Source organism: Macrobrachium nipponense, chromosome 39, assembly GCF_015104395.2.
Source record: "Macrobrachium nipponense isolate FS-2020 chromosome 39, ASM1510439v2, whole genome shotgun sequence".
NCBI lineage: Eukaryota > Metazoa > Arthropoda > Malacostraca > Decapoda > Palaemonidae > Macrobrachium > Macrobrachium nipponense.
In genome coordinates, this window is record NC_061099.1 from 29378248 (window position 1) to 29400930 (window position 22683).

Below are 22683 nucleotides of genomic sequence, written 5' to 3' on the forward strand. Positions count from 1 at the left end.
CAAAGCTACATGTAGGTATCAAGAGACATCTGCCTCGTTACTTGTATCGAATCGAAAGAGAAAGGGACGTGATAATACGTCATCAGAATCAACAACAAACGTTCCTGAAACACCTAACTTTTTGGAGGGTTTCTTTTTGCAGAAGAGGGTAATGGTAAATACATAGACATATGTACTATAAAATAAATTAAGCTAAAGACGTTCAAAATTGAAAATAAGGAAATCCAGTTTGTCAAGTTTTAAATATGTTTTGGTGCTACCAGATGTCTGTGAATGTCATAGAATTGGAAAGGTTATTAAATAAATGTCATAATTTGCAATCAGGTCACCAAAGGCTGATAGCCTATGAGTCTTTCATGTATAATCAAATTGAAACTAAAGATCTCTCATTCATTAAAGACATTCAGAACAGCTTTATACTTCTACTTTGGAATGTTTGAATAAAATACTTTTTGTCAGCTTATACAACCTTCTATGAAGTTCTAGGCATTTGCAGAGATGCAGCGAACTAAACGAAGAAAGAATGAGAGGATACAACCAAAACCACAGCACCCATTCACAAAGAAAACGAGCAAAATAAAGTAAATTTCTTTTTTACAGAAATAGCTGAAAACGTGCAACAGCCATGTCAAGACGGTAAAGACGACTTGATGACTAATGCTAAGGTCACACATTCACGTATCAACGCACGCACGGCCACGCATGAGCGGAAATTGGTAGTTGGCAACAGCTCACGTCAGTAAACCGTAAATGTAACGTAAAACACACGTAAATTCGTAAACGTACGGCGGACGTGTCGTCCGGGTGCTAAGCTCCGCCCACTAGGGCGCCGTAGCCCACTCCAGTTTTGAAATGTTCAAAACAAGTCGTGGGTGGTCACGCCAAATGTCTCCTGACGTAGCTCCAGGCATTGCACGTGGGACCCACGGTGACTGCTGCGGGGTACGCGCTAGGGTCACCTGCATTGTTCGCCGTCGTTGTTTTCTTTCCGCCGCGAAGCACGTGGGCCTCCTAATTGCGCTGCAGCCTACGGCGAAACCGATTCACACATTTACAACCCTGTACGACATGGCAACGCTGTAGCGTGGTATAAAAGGTCAGGTCGGCGCCCTCGGGTCATCTGTTGGAAAATCAACTTGAAAATATGGCCACAGGATTATCCCAAGACCTGACGGTCTCAGTTATTTCTTTCATTGACAATGGCGGATTTTGGAATAATCCTTTAGCACTGGCTCCTAATACGATTTCCACTTTCTCCTGACTTTTGACCGCTATCATCAATCAAACAATGAATTGGAATCTGTCAGAGGGATACAGGGTAATCCAGGCTCTATTCCCAAGGTAGTATTTCCAGCGTTCCGGTACACAAATCTCAACCAGAAATCAACAACCGGGTCATTTTCGTCAACAGGATTCCGGCATCTACCGCCTATACGTCGGTCTGTCACACCTGCTCCAGTTAGAAATTAATTTATGATTAGCAACGCAGGAACAGTAGAGGAGTTGGGGCCTGGTGTTATTGGTAAGGTTTCCTTTAGGCTATGAATAATCCCGGGTTGGACGAGTACTTATATGGACCCATGCAGTGCGAACCATTTGTGTGGGAGCAGGACTAATGGCTTCATAGCCCAGGGGCTGTTTCTCTGTCTCTCAGGTGGCTGATCACGATTCAGAATATGGAGACAAGGTTTCAATAAAGGCGAGTGGGAAATGGATAACGAATATAAAAATGCTGGGGAAATTTCTGACGAAGACAATTGTTAGGATGTCTAGTAGCCCTCCTTTTTGAAATAACCTTTACTGCTTAGGCCAAAAATAACAAAAGACTTCACTTGTAGACAGCAAACGTATAGTATAATCTGCTAGAATAACTTTCACACCACACACACACACACACACGAACACTTTCCCGGTAACACGGTATTCTCAGATTATGGAAGTGTTTGAAGATATTTATTTCTTCTGAATAGCAGTCTTACAATAATGGTGTAACAAATAATGTGAATATCTAAGAAGAATTCCTATATACATCTAAAAAATATTATCTTGAATAGGTAGAATTCCTATTTATTTTTTTAATTTTTAAGAATGTTTGATAAGTTATTAGATGTTATTCTATATCGCTTAAATATAAATCGCCCATAGTCAACAGTTTTATAAGTCTAAGTGTATGTCTGAATGGTAAAATCGAAACAAGACAATTCTAGTGCTAATCTTATATAAGAGCTCCCAAAGCGTTCATAAATCATAATTCCTAAAACTACGTATTGTATATTCCTTGTCGACTGGTTACTTGGTTATTGCTATAATATAATTCAAAAATGGGGTTAATATATAATCAGTGATGTGCTCATTTACAACCATTATTCTAATTGCGTCTACTGAAATGTTTTTTGTTGTACAATTAGAAAGTATATATCTTGGTAAATCTCTCTCGGCCTCTCTCTCTCTCTCTCTCTCTCTCTCTCTCGTCTCTCTCTCTCTCTCTCTCTCCCAATGATAATAAATCTCGATTTTGTGTGCATATAATTTTCAACTGTAATATTCAGTTGTGTTGTAGATGTCTTTCGCGGATTCAAACAGAATAAAAATTAAAAAAATTAAAAACTGTAGTAATGTGCTCATACCCCTGGCACAGCACAGCCCTACAACGGTGGGCGTGGTCTTGACGTGAAGTTGATCGGCGTAAGTTCCAGGGTAGACGTCCGACCTTGCTTTCTTTGCGCGTACATTTGCGGCGCAATTTACGTCGCTGGCTTTACGTCCGGTAGCCCGTGTCCTGTTTACCAGCTGTTCAAGGTCATTTCACCGCGATGATGCCCAAGATCCACATACGTGGGCATACGCCGTCGTGATACGTGAATGTGTGACCCCAGCATAAAAGCGACATAATAATTAAGACTTGTCATTATCACAAGAATAAGACGATGGAACTGGAAATAGATTTCAGTGAATTCTCTCTCTCTCTCTCTCTCTCTCTCTCTCTCTCTCTCTCTCTCAAGTTCAAGAATTTCTTTGCCGTATAACTACACACCTACACATGTCAATTTAGTAGGTTTTCATTGATCGCAAAGTAATCTTATCGCGTATCGAGAAAACAAAGGATCTTCGTTGCCACGCGTACGATAAATGGAAACCTATCCTGCCAGGCGAAGGTGTGTGGGATGGAAATATCCATTAGAACGGAACAAGTTCGCTTATAAGAAGTATTTACTAATTATTACATCAGACATCGTTGTTTAAATCGATTTCCTTCGAAGCGAAACTAGCAACGGGGTGATGTTGTACGATACTTTGGTCGCCGTCTGTCGGCCAACAGACCATCCAGATTCCGTTTCCGTCAGGGTCAGTCTCTGGTTATACTCAGTCGATGCTTGGTAATCGTTAGATAACACCACCAATCCCTTGACTTTATGGCGTTGCTATTCATTTAAAGGCCGGACGTTTCCGAATGTAACCGCGTTCGTGGATTTTATCGTCCGTTCTTCTTCGTGTTGCCATCTGTCATCGAAGGAGAATTGACAGTTCTCGATCTCGGAGTTTTTAGTATTTCCAAAGGCATAAAAGGTGCTTACGAGATGGCTTCCACCCTGATGATGGTGAGTCTGTTCTTGTCCGTTTTCTCTCCCTATCCCTGTCATCATCATCATATTTAGTGTCATTATAAACGTCATTGTGGATGTTGTCATGGCCGACATCACAATTGTCGCATTTCTGCCGCAGGTATGCGGCGTCCTTGAGTGACGTTTGAATCGACTTGTGTCAACAAAACAAGTTGCCAGTTCGTGCTTATCTTATCCTTATACAGATAATTCAGCTTTATGTATTTAATTCATCTTTGTTCATTTACTATAGGTACCACTATCGTTGAATCAAAAGGTACGTTTTAGACGATGCTACTTTTTCCCAGATTTTTTTATTCATAAAATCCTTAACCTTTAAGTTGCCATATCGCGTAATCTGAGAGCACTCTACCACACCTTCCTCAACTATATACTAAGTTAGGTGGGGCCTGGGTATTCCTTTACTCCAGGTCAGAATGGGCAGTAGTAGTATTCCTTATAGGTCAGAATGTGTAAACTTTATGACACTGATGTCCTGCTTTTCTTACACTGAAGACGTAAAATGAGCGAAAAAAAAAAACTGACATTTGATGGGGAATAAATGATGATTTTTAGTAGAAAACGAAAAAAAAACAAAGAACTGAAATTTGATGGCGAATAAATGATGATTTTTAGTAAAAACGAAAAAAATAAAATCATAATACATTAAATTGTCTAGCCCGGACTCGCTGATAAAAAAATTATTCGATGAGATATGTAAAATACTGTTATTGGCTCCTCGAGTGATAGTGGCTTGCAAATTACGTCGGCCTACCTAACTTGGGCGCCATGCCCCGACCATTCCAAGACGCCCCCCCGCCCCCCACCCCAACACGCACAGTAACACTGAATATCCCTACAGCATACTACCTGTGTAGTCAAAGTTCAGATGTAATTGCGTAAATGGTTGAGGACAGTGCAAAAATGTGGTTGCAAATGCAATGAAGTGAGCTTTATAAGAAAGTAGTGAGAAAACTAAATATATATATATATATCATATCTATATATATATTATATATATATATATATATATATATATATATAAAGGAAACAAGTAAACTGTGGACAGGGTCTGAGAATGGAGGGTAGCAACAACTTATGGCATTGATGACATGCATATTTGAAATAAAAATGAAAGTGGAGCATGTGTTAATTATGATTTTTTTTTTTTTTTTTTTTTTTTTTTGTAAGGTGCTTTTATGTTGCATGGAACCAGTGGTGATTCAGCAACGGGACCAACGGCTTTAAGTGACTTCCGAACCACGTCAAGAGTGAACTTCTATTAGGATGTGTAGATGAGAGAGTGACTGGTTTGGTGTCATTGTTTGTTTGAAACCAGGACCTGTTAAGTCTCCATGACTGTTAGATATTTTTCAACATGAGCTATTAAAAGTCAGAGAAAGGAGAGTAGCCTAACTGTGGGACAAGGAAATGAGTTATGAAAGGATTATTGTGTGCAAATGATACAATACTGTTTTGGAATAAGAACAAACAGAAAACTACCAAGACTTACAAAGTTCTTGCAAGAAAAGTCTAGAGTAGTTCATGTGAGAGAGAGAGAGAGAGGGGGGGGGGGGGTTCTTGCAAAAAGAAAAGTCTAGAGTAGTTCATGTGTGAGAGAGAGAGCTTTGTGCTTGACAAGGTTTGAAGTTTGGAGTAAATGAAAGGCTAGTTGTGCCAGACATTTTAAATAAATGTTATAGTTTTAGACAGAGAAAGAGACAAAATTGGGGGTAGGAAACATAGAGTTTCTAATAGGAGGGCTCGTTAGTGTGCAGTTAGAAAAGAAAATGGCAAGAAATAGTTTGCTAGGATGTTGAAGGAGGAGTCAGAGCAGATGCACTGTAGGGAAACAGGGGTACATGTGAGACATCCTAACCTCTCCTGGAATGTCATGCCCTGAGGTAACTTTTTCAGGGGCATCATTTGGGGGAGGCTGGAAGAGGGGACACTTGCCCTTCAAGACACTGATCCCCCCCCCCCCCCACCCCCACCCACAAGACTTGTTTTGCCTCCCTAGCTTTTGAAATAATAATTACAACAACAGTAAAATTCACTTCAAGGTAAATCTTATTTGGCTTCAAAATGCACACAAATTTCCAAGAATTTCTCTTCAGAGCTTATGGGTCCCCCCCCCCCCTCCCCTCAAACCCCAGCTGATAGGGCTTACTTCATTCACCACCCCACCCATACCTTAAGTTCTAAACTTCTACCACTTCCCCCACCCGCCCCCCAAAAAAAGGAAAATCTGAAATGACACCACTAAATATACTATATGTGCCATAGAGATAATTAAAAGGGCAAGAAATGTGCAGGTATGTACAAGAAGCAATGAAAACTTATTATAAATGAAAGAATGGCAGGTAAAATAGGAAATGGAGGAATGACAGGTGAAGAGGAATACTTAGAAAGGGTGAGATCATCCTGTCTCACCTTCTCTAAGTTTTCCTCTTCACCTGTCATTATTCTGTTTCCACTTTATCTGCCATTCTTTCATTTACAATAAGTTTTCATTTCTTCTTGAGACACTGGAAAAGGAGGACCTTTCTATCCCAGAAATTGGTACTATTAGTGCTTGCAAGACAGAGCTGGACGACATGATGTGTATGTCAGTTGCTTCAGTGGAGGACTGATTAGCCCTCTGTATAGGAATATGTATGGAAATTTATGCTAATTTATGTGCATTTTCTTATAGGGGGGTCATTCTATAACTCAGGAGTTAAAATATTAATGTGGCAGTGGATGTTGAGCACTGTGCAAAATGTAAATACTTAATTGATAAAAAATTTGGACACCATAACATTTCTATTAAGAGATCAAAATGGAAATGAAATTACTTTATGGATCTCTTTAATAATCAGACATCAGCCATTCCTTCATTGGAAGGGCAGTTAAATGTATCAGTAGTAAGTACCATGAATCACTAAATAAATAAATAAGCTGAATTTGAGTTTTGCTTTTACCACTGACTCCCATGTGCTTATTTGAGAATACAACTAGATTCAGATCATCCAGTTCATATCCAATGTGTTAGACCCTCAAGTACTTGACAGCATGGATAGCTCCATTGGTCTTTTTCATTTTTTTTTTTTTTTTTTTTTTTTTTTTTTTTTTTAGCAGTAGTGAAGATCTTGTCCTTAGAGATTGCTTACTTTTGTGTATTTTTCAGGGGTTCAAACCACTAGAGTGTGGCACTTGCTGTAATCCTTTCAGTAAATATTACTGTCCTAGGATTCTCCCGTGCTCACACACGTTTTGCAGCCGCTGCATCGATCATGTCATCTCCAACCAGAAGAAATGTTGCCCAGTGTGCAAGGAGCCCTTCTTAGCCAAGTCAGCAGCAGAAGTAACTATTAACAGAAACCTCCTTGATGTCGCAGAACAACTTTCATCCACACAGGTAAGATCAAAGGCTTAGGTGAGACAGACAAAGAAATCCATTCCAGGCTTGAAAAAATTGTTTGTCTGGTGTTCTATGTAGATTAGTGGTGTTCAAATTAAATATGTACTACTGTATGTAGTATTTATAAGGCATACATGTAAATACCAGATAGTTTTGGTATGTTGAAGTTTGGGATGGATTGAGTATGATACGGTTTCCCTCAAATGTCCAATTTGACCCTATCTGGAGCTCGACATGTGCCAGAGTGTCCCGAGCACCACAGTATATGTAAGAAATAAATACAATTAATGTTAAATGTTAAAACTGTGCTCAGGTGGTTGGCATCCCTGTGTAGGCAGAAAGAAACGTTGGTAGCACTGCCTACAGTTATAAGCATCCTGAGCAAGCGTTATTGTGGGGATGGTAGGAGGGTGGACTGGGGCCTTTGTTTTCTTGAGAGATTTAATGGCTGTTATTGGCTTTAAAGCACTATGTCATTGGAAATGTCATCATTCATCACTGCATATTGCTCTTCATTGGCTGAGAAAGTTGTGTCATCAGTACAGTAATGTATGGTAGAATTGCTTTTGATTGGTTGATAGAGATATGCTTTATGATAACACATAAAAGTTTCCTATCTCTCATTGGCCTCATTCAACGAGTACCTGTGCAATTTGTAGGAAAGTGTGCTTGGCTCCCGTTTTCAGTTGCGTGTCATTTCTTCCTTTTTGCGTTCTGAACGGGTGCTGTTATTATGCTGGCATGGTTCTGTATATGCTTTGTATAGCTCCACCATCTCCTACGAGAGCAATGGCAGTGCTTACCAGGGAATGCTGGTTGATGACATGCATGAAGGAGGAGTACGGTATTGCGAGGAATACCCTGCAGGTCATCAAAGTTGCTAAGAGTAAGCTGGAGAGGTATACAACATACTTTGGGAAGGTGTCCAGGAGTGTGGCCTTCAAGGTGACGGCTTACCCCTGCCACAAGGAAATTGAACAATTGACCTTGATTTGGTTTCATCTGTAAAGGGCAGCTGGCATGCATGTGCACCATGTAGCATTGAAGTCTGCAGCAACAAAGTTTGTAGGTCTGCATGGGGTTGTGGACGTTAAGGCATCTGAGAGTTGACTATTTTAGATCATGGCAAACCTTGGATGTTTCTGTAGAGGGAATAGATGAATTTTGGAAGACATTGAAAGCCTTGATGAAAAGGAACTCTTTGTTTCATGTCAAATCTGTGATGTTGACAAAACTTCTACTCTACTGCTCATTGCCCATTAACACTATGGCTGATGAGAATGAAAAGAATTTACTTAGTAGACAGCTTTCTAAACATCATGTGTCTTTTTATCATGTGCAATGCTTCTGATAGCCATTGTTGCAAACCAGTTGTAGTTGGACATGAAAAGCAACTAGGAACATGCCTTGCATGGGTTGATGGATAGTCTTCCAGTGGTTTGGTAACATTCGGCAAAAGGTTTGGTTAAACCTCTGTAAGGAAGTTGTTTGTCATCAGACACAGGACCGGGGAACGACTAAACATTGGATGAAGGCTTTGTACTCCTCATCAATACTGTGCCTGCATCCTACCACAACCAGTTGGTTATTGATTTAAGTCATATTAGGGTCATGCTTTTGCCTTCTAATACAACTGCACTTGTTCAACTGATGGACCAAGGCTTATTGTTGAAATAAAACAGATATACCTGCAGAGGTTCTTGGAGGAGGTGATGGTGGTGTTCAAGGATGAGGAAGAGAAAGAGCAAGGCTTGAATACAGGGGGGAAATGGACTGGAGAATCTGGGAAAGTATTCACTGGAATCTGCCATTTACAATGTGTAAGAATGTTCTATTTTTACTAGCAGTCACTTCAGCGTATCAAGCAAGTGGAAGTTTCTACCGTGTCAAGCCAAGTGATGAACTCAAATAACTAGCAGAGCACTGGTTTCTTCTGTGTCCAAGACTTTGTAGACAAGAGGTCGATAACTTCATTTTATCCCAAATCCCCTCCAAGCTGAATCCCTTCCATGCCACTTCATGTGGTGGATGGAATTTTTTAGAAAAGGAAAGTCTGGCAAGTCTTGAATGTGTTTATGCACTACAGCTGTCTTATGTAAAATCACTAAAATCAATATTTCATTCTGTTTTATAGATGTAATTATAAAGGCATATATACTTGCATGTCTGAGTCTCTTGCACCCCAGATGAAAAATAAGGGTCATGGATCAGGGACACATTAATGTGTATGGTTTTACTTAAAATGTCCTAAAAGTCACTGGATTTATATTGGTGAGCCTGTTGTGGCCACAGATTAGATTGTATATATCCCTGAAAGGTTGGGTTGTGTGAGTGTGATTCCATTTCCTCATCCAAATGCTTTGTTGGATCTGTCTCAACCTTTGTTTCATTTTTGATTGGCCCAAAATTGTACAACCACATTCTTGGATTGTTAAAAAAAAAAGTCCCATTCTATTTCATGACCCTATATCATCCTCAAAATCTATTTGCTAAATGGCTATTCAAGCTATCTTCAAGTAGGGGGTGTGTCGACACAAATATATTTTTAAGAATCAATATTGATTTTTACCCTTCCTCTCATTTTTGTTCAACTGGTACATATTCAGACAGGTCAAAAGGTAGACTTTTCTTTTGTAGAGTGTCTGGAGATTGTGCTAACACACAGGATAATTGTTCAATAATGTGTTTGTATTAAAAAAAAAAAATTAATCTGAAAAGGGTGAGATCTATTCAAAGATTCTCACCATTTCAGCTAATTCATTTTGGAAAAAAATAAATTTGCTATGAGATTTTCACTCACACCCTTTTTTTTTTTTTTACAGGAGAATGACATCCAAAGACAACATCAGTTCTTGAAAAGTGACACCAAAAGAGAGATATATGTTGTGAAGACATTCAGGGGAAAACAGAAGTTTGCTCCTGTCAGAATTTGTGATGTCAAACAGCAGATCTGTGTGGATTTTCTTCAGGAGGGAGAACTCCCACAAAAAAGCTGTATCTTGAAGGTATGTTTATTGCAATGAGGAAATGAGTAGGGATAATTTTTTATGTCATAATCCTTTGAACATCTTTGTCCAAGTTGACTGTTTGAATTGAACATCCTGAAAAGTTCGTCATTTGCAGAAGTGTTCAGCTTTGATATCAAGGTCTTATGGAGTAAAGATAAGGTATGTACTGGGTTTTGAATGTTAATGGCTATGGTAAAGAGGGTAAGGTGTGATTTGTCCTTGGCCCTGAGAGAGACAAATGCCAAAGAAAGAGCACTGTGTGCAGGAAAAGGAAAGACAAATCTTTTAGTTTTGAGTTATTTGGGTAAGACAATACTATGTGGCAAGACAAAAAAAAAAAAACTGACAGTGAGAGTGTATGGAACGGGCCATGATTGGAAAAGAATGAGAGAGAAAGAGTTTTTGGAGTTTGAATTTGTGCCTTGCTTAGTTTTCAGAGCATGAAATACCAGAGGAAGAGAAGATATCATGACAGATAGGATGTGCTTCTTGGAGTAAATTAAAGAGGAGAGAGTCTCTTGGAAAGGGGCTTGATTGTTAGAAATACTTAGTTTCCAAGAAAGAAGGCCGCTGTATTATAAAGGTCTTTGTTAGTAATAGAAACTTCTAATATTCTGGGATGTGGGAAACAAATTCAGTTATGTTCGGGTACAAATTTATATATATAAAAAAAATTCTCTACAAAGAGCTTTTGGGAATCTGTTTGATGCCCCTTTTCAGGGGAATTGAACAGATTACCAAAAGCTCTTTGTAGAGATTTATTTTTAAATACCTATATTTTTACTCATACATAAATGTGGATTTGTTTCTCCATTTCAAGACTCGTGCTACTATGAGTATTTTTTAATTCTGAGATATATGGAATCAGCATCAAATAACGTAACTGTTATTTAATGACAATACGTGTAAATGGTACATATAAATGCAAGTAAAGAATTAATATGACTTTGCAACAAATACCTAACTCCTATCCACTTTGCAGCTCGACTCCTTGATTAAAGTGTCTTCCCGGAGGTCATTCCTGGAACTGGCCTATGGAAACACCTACATAGGGAGGATCTCATTCAAAATCTTGGACGACGGCAACAAACCGCTGAATTTTATGCACATGTTCTCGGCTGATATGGGACCCTCTTACTTCAACTCTCACATCTTGGAAGTGCGCCAGAAGGGCACGGCAGGTGAAAACGTCAGATTTGGAGAGTACAATTTGCCTGAAGGCAAATCGTGTCAGGCCGTGTTGTCGGGGGTGAACTGGAAGAGGGAGGGTAGGAGGGACATCTACAAGGAGAGACTGTGGAAGGCAGGCCAGGTCAGGGGAGACATGACTTTCAAGTGTGCCTCACTGTTTTGGATTGTCACCAAAGATGGCGATGTCCCCAAGGATAAGGGATTCAATGATTGCTTTGGTATAGTGGAGGATGGACTCGAAATACTAAAAGAAGTCATCCTGCGCTATCCAGACATTCAGAATGTCAGGATATCGAATTGTGGCCTCTTATTTGCCATGTGACTTTCTCCTACCAAATGAAATGTTGATAGGCCTACAACAACATAATGAGTCTCGTATGGATATCAATGTCTTGTATACGAACCAGTTGTGCCTGACAAAAGAATTCCTAATTGACATTTTTAGCTTCATTCCATGTGTTTGTTTACCTTCTTATATTTTTAGATTTATATTATGTTAATTAATGGCTGTGTTTCAGAATAAAGATATGAGTGCTATATTTGTTTCAATTATTTTTAGATGGGTTTGTTCAAAGCACACACCCTTGTCTTATAAGGACTCTGGTAAATTTATTTTCACTGTAACAAGAAAATGTCTATTTGAATGTGGCAGTGTTACACAAATGTTCTCATGCAAATGGGTACTATTTTTATCATTGATTTTCACATTGGAATTCGGAACACATTTCGAATTTGGCAAGTATAAGTTGTTTACAAACCGGGATGCCATATCTTAAACATACCATAGAATTTTCTTGAAAATAATCTCATTATGTTTCCCCCACCCAAATTACTAAAGAGGTACCAATCTAATATAATCTGATCTAATCTAACCTAAGCTAACCTGACATAGAGCCATGGCATAAAAAATTTTTTAAAATGGGGCTGGTGCAATATGTACTAGCATACATTTCAGGAATTTGTTCCCCGGACCTATCTTCTCTTGGAATGTAAAAGTAATTTTGAGTAAGAGGAGTCATTTATCTGTATTTCAACAACTGTTAATATATATCAAAAGGCTTGTCATTTATCAACTCTCTGATTGCAAGTATCACAGACACCTGGAATATTCACAAAGCCACATTTTAAATGGACTTCAGTACTCCATAAACTTTAACCCATCCCTATCTCAAGTTTCATATGTACTTGTTTATACAAGAACGATATATGCAACCTTTATAAACTCTCTAATTAGAAGCGGTATATTACAGTCAGCCTAAATAATTACAAAGCCAATCTATTCCTATCTCAATGGTCATACTTGTTTATAAAAGAACCTTTATAAAGCCAGTGATTATAGCAAAACTGATGCATGCAATCCTACTGAATATTGCAAATATTTTACCATTCGTGTCGACCCTTTAGTTTTCAGTGGATTAATGAGTTTTTTCTAACATTGCCAAACCACATAAATAAAGAGAAACATACTTACCAGTTTCAGCAGCTGACTTCTGTCTCATCGTGAAGGTAGTGACTTAGGACTAGACTGATTTATCGAAAGACAATGAGCTATATCGAATTGTCTTTATGGAAGCACTGAAACGACTGGAAACGAATCAGTGTGTGTCCTGAAGAGAAGCCATCTCTGTAAACAAAAAGGTAATCTACATTAATCACTCATTTGGAAGTAAAAGTTGGTTACAAAAAATCACAGGCAAATAGATAACAAGGAAATTGTACCATTCAGCTCTATAAATTATATATCTATGAGTCAATGAACTCTACATTATAGCAGATTGCTATAATGCTGTTATAGGCTGCTTTGGAGCAATAGCCCATGACAGCACAAGGGTAACTTAAAACTAAAACAAACACCTACTATTCTGCAGTGAAGAACTAAACTATCTTTAACAATCACACCAACACTGGTCATGAATTTCTCTCTTCATAACATCTTACTAGTGTCATGTAAAATAACATCAGTAATTTTTAAATACCATTTAGATATGTCCAGAGCAACTTAAAATAACTTTCCTGTTACCATTTACCATTTTCAGACGATAAACATGATATTGTTAAACTACAATAAAGTTTTGTACATACTTACCTGGTAGTTATATATATAGCTAACGTCCCCTGACGTCACGGCAGAATTTCAAAACTCGCGGCAATCGCCGATTGGGTAGTCAGGTGCACCACCTGTGCGCCCTCTACCCAGGTACGTAGAACCGTTCCAACTATTCCTCAGATCTTCCATGCCCCTAGTCTCTAGAGAGGAGGAGGGTGGGAATTAAATTATATATAACTACCAGGTAAGTATGTTCAAAAATTTATTTTATTATGAAAATATCATTTTTAAACATCTAACTTACCGGTAGTTATATATAGTATAGCTGATTGACACCTTTGGTGGAGGGCCAGAGACAGCCAACATCGTTGGAATTGACATAAGAGTTAATAAACAAACTTACGGGTTCATACCTGTTTAAGGAAGCTGACTTTAATGATCTCCTGCCTCATTATGTCTGCTTTCCTTAAGAGATCCAGCGATCCACCCAGGGGGCTGAAGACCTCAAGGAGCTGTCAAACCGGTGCATAACCTCTATGTGACAGGACCTCATCCAATACCCTTGTTCCGGGCGCTACCAAGGAACAAAGATCAATGATTGTGGGAGACTGCATCCAGTCCCCACAAACAACCATAAAATTCAATAGTTCCAAGGTAAGAAAAAGGGTATTGGGTTATGGGATTTCAGGGGTAGTCCCTTGTCCCACTACTGGATGAGCTGCTATGAACGGTCCCAGCGCGTAGCAGTCTTCATACAGTTTGCACTTGCCCCAGATAGTGCGACGCAAACACCGATTTGCTTCTCCAAAAGGTTGCGTCCATGATATTTTGAAGGGATCTATTCTGTTTAAAAGCTACAGAGGTTGCTACGGCCCTAACCTCATGAGTCTTCACTTTTCAGTAGTCTGAGATCCGCTTCATTACATGCTGAATGTGCTTCCTTGATTAAATGCCTTATAAAAAAAGGATAGCGCATTCTTTGACATTTGCAGAGAGGGCTTTCTGACAGAACACCAAAGCCCCTCTGAATTGCCACGTAATTGCTTTGTTCTTTCCAGGTAATACCTCAGGGCCCTTACCGGACAAAGAACTCTCTATACTTCCTTACCTGTGAGATCCAACAGGTTTGGAATCTCAAACGATTTGGGCCAGGGCTGAGAAGGGCATTCGTTCTTCGCTAGAAATCCCAGCTGTAGAGAGCAGATAGCATTGCCCTGTCTGAAACCTACAGCTTTGCTGAGGGCATGGATTTCACTGACTCTTTTCGCTGTCGCTAGACTAACTAAGAAGAGAGTTTTCATGGTGAGGTCCTTAAATGATGTTTCCTGTAAAAGCTCGAACCTATCACTCATGAGAAACTTCAGGACTACATCCAGATTCCATGCTGGAGGGGACTGTAGTCTCTCCTTAGTAGTGTCGAAGGATCTGAGAAGGTCTTGGAGATCTTTATATTCAGACACGTTAAGTTCCTGTCATTGAAGACATCTGCGAATATGCTTATGTATCGCTTAATGGTCAAGGTTGTAACGTTACGACTTCTCTTAAAGTCTGCAGCGAAGAGTCTCTCATTCTCCTATCCCATTGCAGCGAAGATTCTTCTTCTCGGCAATGGATAGGACATAGGACAGCAACACTCCATGGTGGGTGTCCATGGTATGGGTACTGGGACAATCTATTAGGATGAAGTAATGATTGTTCTGGAACAACCTACTAAGTCCACAGCGTAGACCGTAACTGACTCGGGCACTCTGACAGCTGCCTACTGACTGCGTTCGGTAGTGAGGCAAGTTGTCCAAGCATCCGAGCAAGTCACGTGATCTTTGCCTTTTAAAGGGTTATGCCGAGAGACCATACAAATTGTCTATTTGTTTGTCACTGATGCTGGATGGCTAGGTGGTGAATCTCTTAACAAGGTGATGATTCTCTTAAGGCATGTGCCCAATAGGCGAAAGTCAATTGCCTTCTAGAGACCGAGGTCCTTAATGGCAAGATATTCTCATAGTAGTTGAATCTCAGCTAAGAAGAAAACAACACTATGTTCCATTGAAGACGAAGGTGGAAAGTGAATGCAACCTACGTCTTCACAGTCGAATCGACAGAAGGATTCTCAAGGTTCTGAACCTGTGCTTACAAAGGACTTAAAACGCTAACAGCTATTTCATTGCTGTAAGGTGAGGGGTTGTAGTTGCAATGAAAGCGGGGCGGTTTCCAGTAATGAAAAACACAGGGAAGTACTACTTCTCATGGGCTGATCATATGGAAGTAGAGCTGGCAGGTCGGGGAGCAGGCGATGTCTTCAGTATATATCTGTCAATTCGGGGTGAACAATGAACAATTGCACCCCTGCGAATACGAGATATTTTGAAAACAAACTCAGATGTCTGAAGAAAACATTCCGCATTATCGCAATGCGATGTAGCGGGAGACTAGTAAAGACTTCTGTTACCGTGCGGTAAACATAAAGATGATTAAATCCAGAATATATATCTCTGTTGAAAATTCTCGCAATATCCAAGGGGATGCAGAAGATGTCATTCATGTATGCGAGAATCCCTGTTAATCAGAGACCTAAGTCCGATATTGTTGGACAGAGAAAAGTCAATCATTGTAGGGGAGAGAGACATAACCTGACCGTGCATCTCGGAGAGCCAGCTGGTACTGGGCTGTCTTCTGCAGTCCCCTACTCAGTTAGTTCTTGCTCCCTCGCTATCCTGAGTTGCCGGGTAATCCATTCCTCGAAGGAATGCGTTCGGCTAGAATAATCGAGCGTTAAAAAAAAAAAGGGATCTATTATGCTCGAGCAATTATATTTAAACGAAACGGATTTCGGTAAATACAAAAAACTGAGGTGGTATTGTCATGACCATACCATAAGTATCTTAAAAATCGAAACTGGTAACTCCTGGGATACAGACAGTCCCGAGTTGCAGTTCCATTAGGATATTAGTCTCCCGGTCACAAACCGTAGAATTAACTACGGTATGCGACTACCCCCCAGACAATTCAACTGCTTAACAGAATCATGTCTCGAGGGTAATATAAGTCATATATTTGTAGGTTTCTGTACAACAACTTCCATCCTAAATTCTTTTCCCTTCGAGGAATGAGAATAAGGATTGGAAATCTAAACCCTTCCTTCTCTAGTCAAGAGAGTGAAGGAGGTCTTCCCTTAAGGAAAGCTTCAATAGTGAAAACAGAAAACCAGAAGACAAAAGTTCAAGCCAAACTGGATGTTCGCTTCTGTATTCCAGGGTTGGTCATCTACTGAGAGATATTCTTACTTCAGTACCAGTTCTTCTTGCAAATGCTAGAAATTCCAGGAATTCAAGCATTCGGCGAGGTTCACGATTATCGTAAAAACAATTATCGGGGATTCTTGATATTAAGTCCTGCGTGGCCTTTTGGGCTAAGGCAGAGGAGACCTCATTCACCAACTCTTGTGCTGAAAGAGGCGCATAAAGCAGGTCCGATGAATGGGCGTGACCTCATAAGCAAGGAAAGAATAAATTTGGGCTCTTTTCTTAAGCATTCCGGCCGAGAAATACCCCGCCAACTCGTTGGAACCATCTCTAAGTGTTCCACCCTTGTCTGAAGCCTCTTTTCTTCGAATTTCTAGCCACCGGTCTTGTGTTCCTTCTACTGAGGGATCTTCCTCGAAAAGGCCAAGAAACTTGAGGCAGAGGAGTAGTTTCCTTAAGTTTCTGTGCTCCAAAACTTGTTGGTAGGACTTTCCTTGCTGCCTTTGTCATTAGATCCTGCATAGCCTTTTGGGCTAAGGCAGAGGAGACTTCCTTCACTAAATCTTGTGGGAAAAAATGTGTGGAAAGGGGAGTAAACAGCAGTTCCGCTTTTTGAATGGGTGTGACCCCATACGAAAGGAAAGAACACATTTGGGCCCTTTTCTTCAGGATTCCCGCAGAGAAAAGAGCCGCTAGCTCATTCGACCTGTCTCGAAGAGCTTTGTCAATGCAAGACATCAGGTGAACAAGCTCTTCCGTATCAGCAGACTTGAAGGTTTCTATTTTCTTCCCCAAAGATCCCAGAGTCCAGTCTAAGAAATTAAATACCTCGAAGGCTCTAAAAATCCCTTTGAGGAGGTGGTTCATTTCAGAAGTAGACCAAAAAACCTTTGTCTTTCCCATGGCCGTCCGACGAGAAGAGTCCACAAGACTCAAGAAGTCCCCTTGGGAAGAAGCGGGAACTCCCAGACCGAGAGCTTCTCCAGTATCATACCAGATGCTAGATCTGGACACTAATCTGGCCGGAGGAAATGAGAAAGTTGTCTTTCCTTGGTCTCTCTTCGTGTGCATCTATTCCTTCATAATTTTCAACGCTCTCTTCGAAGAGCGTGATAACACCATCTTTGTAAAGTCGGACTTCTTAGTTGCCTTCCCTAGCGTGAACTCTGAAGGTGGGGAACGAGGGGCATCTGGAACAAAGTTTTCCGGAAAAAGTTCCGTGAAAACTTTCATAAGTCTTTTCAAGTCTGATGAAGGCTGTAGATCACTTTGATTCTCTTCGTCGGAAAAGTCTTCCATCGGACGGAAAAGAGAAGGGGGGGTGGAGTCATCCTTCCCTTCTTCCGATCGACCCATAACCGACGTAGCGATAGCATGCTTCGTCGGTGCTTCCAAAGAATGTTCTTGACGCCTGGTGTCCTGGCGTCGAGAATCCTGATGCTCGGCTTCCTGGTGTCGAACTTCTTGACATTTGGCGTCCTGCTGTTCAAATACTTGACGTTCGGCGTCTTGGCGTCCAGCCTCTTGACGCCTGGCGTCCTGGCGTCCAGCTTCTTGACTCTCGGTGCTCTGTCGTTGAGAATCTTGACGATCGGCGTCCTGGCTTTCAGTTCTTGATGCCTGGCGTCCTGGCTTTCAGTTCTTGATGCCTGGCGTCTTGGCGTCCAGCCTCTCGACGCTTGGCGTCCTGGCGTCCAGAATCTTGACGCCTGGCGTCCTGGCGTCCAGAATCTTGACGCTTGGCGTCCTGGCGTCCAGAATCTCGACGCCTGGCGTCCTGGCGTCCAGGCTCTTGACGCTCGGCGTCCTGGTGTCCAGAATGTTGACGTCTGTTGTCTAGGTGTTGAGAACCTTGACACTCTACGTCCTGGCGTCCAGCTTTTCGTCCAAGCTTTTGACTTATGCTGTCTTTGCTTGTAGCAGGCTGATAAGACTGCATTAATGAGGAGAGCTTCTGCTGCAAATCTTGCAGTAAGGAAATCTGCAGAGCTTCTTGCTGCTGGGGACAGACTGGGGAAGCCGCAACATCAATATCTCTCTCTTCATCCTGTTCGGCTAGAGACGAACGTCCTGAAGACGAATGCCAAACCGCAGGAGGAGCTGGAGCATGAACTGAAGGCATCCAATCGTCTGATACTTCCTTTCCTCCTACCAAAGACAACAGCCGCTTGTGCGACATCTTGCATCTTAGCTTGGTAGGAGAGCAAGCATCGGAGTCGAAAGAGAAGCGTTCAGGAGTTGCAGCACGCACCGAAGGCCTCCCTCCGTCCGATACTTCCTTTCCTCCTACCAAAGACGACGGCCGCCTGTGCGACATCTTGCGTCTTAGTTTGGTAGGAGAGCAAGCATCAGAGTCGAAAGAGAAGCGTTCCAGAGTTGCAGCCCGCACCGAAGGCCTCCCCACGTCCAATATTTCCTTGCCTCCTACCAAAGACGACGGCCGCCTGTGCGACATCTTGCGTCTTGGCTTGGTAGGAGAGGAAATATCGGAGCTGGAAGGGAAGCGCTCCGGGCTGCTCCAATGACTACATCCTGGCAGTTCTTGACGCTTGGCGTCCTGCTCTACTGGATGTTGTCTTTTAAGGGGTCTAGATTTCGAAGTCTGACGCCAGCCCCGTCTGGGTACTGCGTCATCGGACGATGAAGAAAACACTTTAACCTCGCCTTTCCAATGGCGAGGGTGAGCGTCCTGGGGATCGTCAACAGGTACGCTCGAGGGGACGGCCGCTCGGGAGCTAAAACCTCTCGCCTCCCTTTGTCAGTCGACATTCCTTCTCACAGGGGTTGGTGAGCTTGGAAGCGGTCTACGACTAGGAGCGCGACAGATCCGAGCGGTCGCACCCTCCACTGCACTTGCACTTGCACTGATTTTAGCACTGTAACTTGTGATTTTAAGATCTCTCACATTCGACCATGATTTCTCCCTGTTTCTACGAGGGATTCTACCTTTACCAAGGGCTTGAATGGTCGCTATCATGTCCTTTAAAGTTGGACCAACACCTGTATCAGTAGGGGGAATAGGAACTATTACTACGGAAGCAGGATCAATAGGATCACTAGCAAGGGAAAGAGAATTGTCAATTCCCTGACTATTTCTAGAAGAGCGAGACATATTAATCTTCGCTCTCCTGATCTTATTCTTTTCAAGCTTTCGCACATAGCAATAATATGCATCCACTCATTTTCAGGTAAATGGACACATTCTTTCTCCTATCATCCAACTCACCACTCTTGCCTCTAAATTCATATAAATTGAATGAGGATCTATCGAGGTTTTAGCAAGCCGAGTATTACATCCTCTCTCTCACATTCTTACACTCAAAGCAGAGTCAGCCATGTTTGGAAAATGCAAAAGAGAGATCAAGAATAAGCAAGAGTCAAAGCAATAATATTCTAAATCAAACATTCTCTTATCATCATCATTCATTATGATCCATCATCATTATCAAGATGATCCACATGTCACCCAACAACAAGCGAAAGCCAAAACCAAAGTGTACTTCACCAAATAACTGTGAAAAAACACAGGCCAAACAAGCAAAATTCCAACGATGTCACCGATGTCGGCGGCAGGGAAGATCTGAGGAATAGTTGGAACGGTTCTACGTACCTGGGTAGAGGGCGCACAGGTGGTGCACCTGACTACCCAATAGGCGATTGCCGCGAGTTTTGAAATTCTGCTGTGACGTCAGGGGACGTTAGCTACATATATAACTACCAGGTAAGTTAGATGTTTAAAAACACTTTTGACAAGCAATTCCAACAACCAGTGACAAGATTTGGCTGTGTTTATTTCCCTTATTTAATGTAATGAAATTTCATACATTTCACATTCAAGTAACAGACACCTACATTAATGATAAAAAATTCACTCAATCAATCATTAACATTCTCTTTAGGTAGTCTGTAACCGTCCCAAAGGGGCCACCCTTCCCAAGGTTCCACCCCTGTCTCTGCTACCTTGCCTTCTTGAGGGACTGACAATTTCAGCATCCCCATCTCTTTTTTTTCCCCCACCCCATTATGTTCCTAGTCACAGCTGGATGTGAAGTAGCTTACTTGATTACTGGATAGCAGGAAACCCTTTGAGCTGCAGATCAAACTGGTTACTGTTCCAAGGCACCACACGCTAACAGTAATTACAACACTAGCACCCGCTACCCTACCACCTGAATGAACCTCGAGTGTGTGCTATCAACGTGATTGGCTTGACAAGGGGAAAGTGGTTCCCTGAATTCATCAACCACACAAGGGTCAAATGATCTTGCCATTCCAACTATACTGAAAACATTCTTTAAGGAGAAAAAACACAGGTTCTAAAAGACTCCCTCAAAAGGAGGAAAGAAAGAAAAAAAGTTAATTCCTCCCCAAAAGAAAGACTAACACAGCAGTCCAGCATGGTGAGCAACATCCCTAAACTAACTTATTATCCATTGATGCTGAACTTTGAAGCTATGGCTGAGTACTCACATGTGTTATCACGCCACACACAAAGGCTTGGATAAACCAGTAACTCATCAAATGTCAGGATAATCGCATGCACACAGATCGCCACAACACTCAGCAGTATTGTAATGCAAAAAACTTCTGTGCATGAACCTTCTGCTACATGTATACAATCTGGGGATAGTGTACACTTACACAGGGACTCCTGGATAAACCAGACAGTCTCCTGCATACAGCTGAGGATGACTCATAAACAGAATGGGGTTTAGAGCCATTGTTATCTGTTCTGCTGGGGTCCTATTATTTGACAGAAGGTGAACTATTAGAGACCATGGGATAGCAAACATGAAAGGTGCGAGGTAAAACATAAAATGACCAAGGTGATGCGGAATAATGTGCACACCAATTGTCTTGGTCCGCACAGGTCTTGTACATTTGCAACCTGTCACTCATAGACCCCCATGTCTGCACGACCATGCTCTTCAGAAGTACTATCCCAGTTTATGAGTCCTGTGCAGTTCTCCTGTTGAGGAAATCAAGGGTAGGCTTAGGATACTGAGTATAATCAGGAACCTGAGTATGTATCAGTATCAACCCTATGGTAGATGTAACACCCATAGATAAATGAACATGGTCGTTGCCCCCCGAAGGTGGATAGGACTCATTCGAAGCCTCACAAGACTTCTTATGGTAGGGCTTCTGGGAGTCTTCCTTTTCCTGCCAAACAAAGAGGAGGTAGAAGAGAAGGAAGGAAAAAGTATGTATTCTTCACTTTACTCCTTGTTTGTGTCTTATTCTCGTCTTGCAGGAGCAGTAGCCAAGGTTGTTGTGATAGGGGAATCTCCACAAGACTTAAGGCTAAACAGTACAGAGCTCTTTAGCAGGAGCAGCAACAGCAGATGGAAACGTTTACACGGTAAGGGTAGGCAGCAGTAAAGTATGCAAACCATAAGGAGTTCACCTAGCCTGTGCCACAAGACTTCCTGCTAGACAAGAGTGCATGTAGGTCACTTTCCTTCCTGTGCGTAATATCCTCTTGACCAAAAGACGAAGTGTAAGCATGGAAGGGGTTAGGAAGAACGGCTGGAAATGGTGTAGTGGGGTTAATGTGGAGTTTTCCCCTCTAATAAAACCAGAAAATGTTTCTTTTTTAGCCTTCCTCATTTTATTCTGAAATCTTTTCCATCGTGGTGGAAACCAACACAACCACACTTACCGGTTTATCCCAACCCAAGGCTGTGAAACCTGCAGCTGTTGTGCCTACAAAAGGACTAGGAACCGTGGAGATCAGTTTAAACACAGAAAGTGCCAAATACACTGCTCTCACCGTTCAGACCTCCATTGTTCACACTACTTATCCATAGTAAAGAAACGCTTAAAACAAGATATCCTCACGTGGCATCAGCCAAAATAATATTCTTCAGTAACAGTAGGTGAGTTGCCAGGTTCCCCAATGCCCCACCACTGACAGCAGCAACTGGAGCAGCATCTGACCATGATATACACTGAGTGATTTTTCGTTGCCTTGAGGGAGGCGTGAACTCCCGACGAGCCAAGACACTCACCACAATACCAGTGACCAGCTAAAAAACAGTGATATAATCATTGTAGCTTAAAGGATTACACGAGTCCTTATCTAAGGCATATGTACTTCCAAGGCCAAATACATGAAATCGTAAATAAGGGGGTATAATATGGATGACAACTGACAAGCTTATCTAAAATTTTCCACCAGAACTTTTATACA

The 22683-nt window shown here is 41.4% G+C and overlaps 1 protein-coding gene and 1 long non-coding RNA gene across 2 annotated transcripts in view; one reads left to right on the forward strand and one right to left on the reverse strand.

Moving 5' to 3' along the window:
• The window catches only part of LOC135210544 (uncharacterized), a 67776-nt gene that overhangs the window by 36617 nt on the left and 8476 nt on the right, over positions 1-22683 (reverse strand). Inside the window, exon 2 of the long non-coding RNA XR_010313536.1 lies at positions 12676-12828. This is a non-coding gene — a long non-coding RNA (uncharacterized LOC135210544). The remainder of the gene's footprint in view (positions 1-12675; positions 12829-22683) is intronic.
• LOC135210240 (uncharacterized) lies at positions 3295-11741 on the forward strand. Its single transcript, XM_064243088.1, has 4 exons — positions 3295-3599; positions 6772-7002; positions 9828-10010; positions 10996-11741. The coding sequence occupies exons 1-4, from the start codon at positions 3579-3581 to the stop codon at positions 11524-11526; spliced, it is 966 nt and encodes a 321-aa protein (XP_064099158.1). The 5' UTR covers positions 3295-3578; the 3' UTR covers positions 11527-11741.

Bases quoted from the DNA above. Each gene is read 5' to 3' on its own strand.
- LOC135210240 (XM_064243088.1), top strand. From the start codon at position 3,579: ATGGCTTCCACCCTGATGATG. The intron at 3,600-6,771 runs GTGAGTCTGTTC...TGTATTTTTCAG, and splicing joins TGGCTTCCACCCTGATGATG to GGGTTCAAACCACTAGAGTG. The intron at 10,011-10,995 runs GTATGTTTATTG...TCCACTTTGCAG, and splicing joins AAAAAAGCTGTATCTTGAAG to CTCGACTCCTTGATTAAAGT.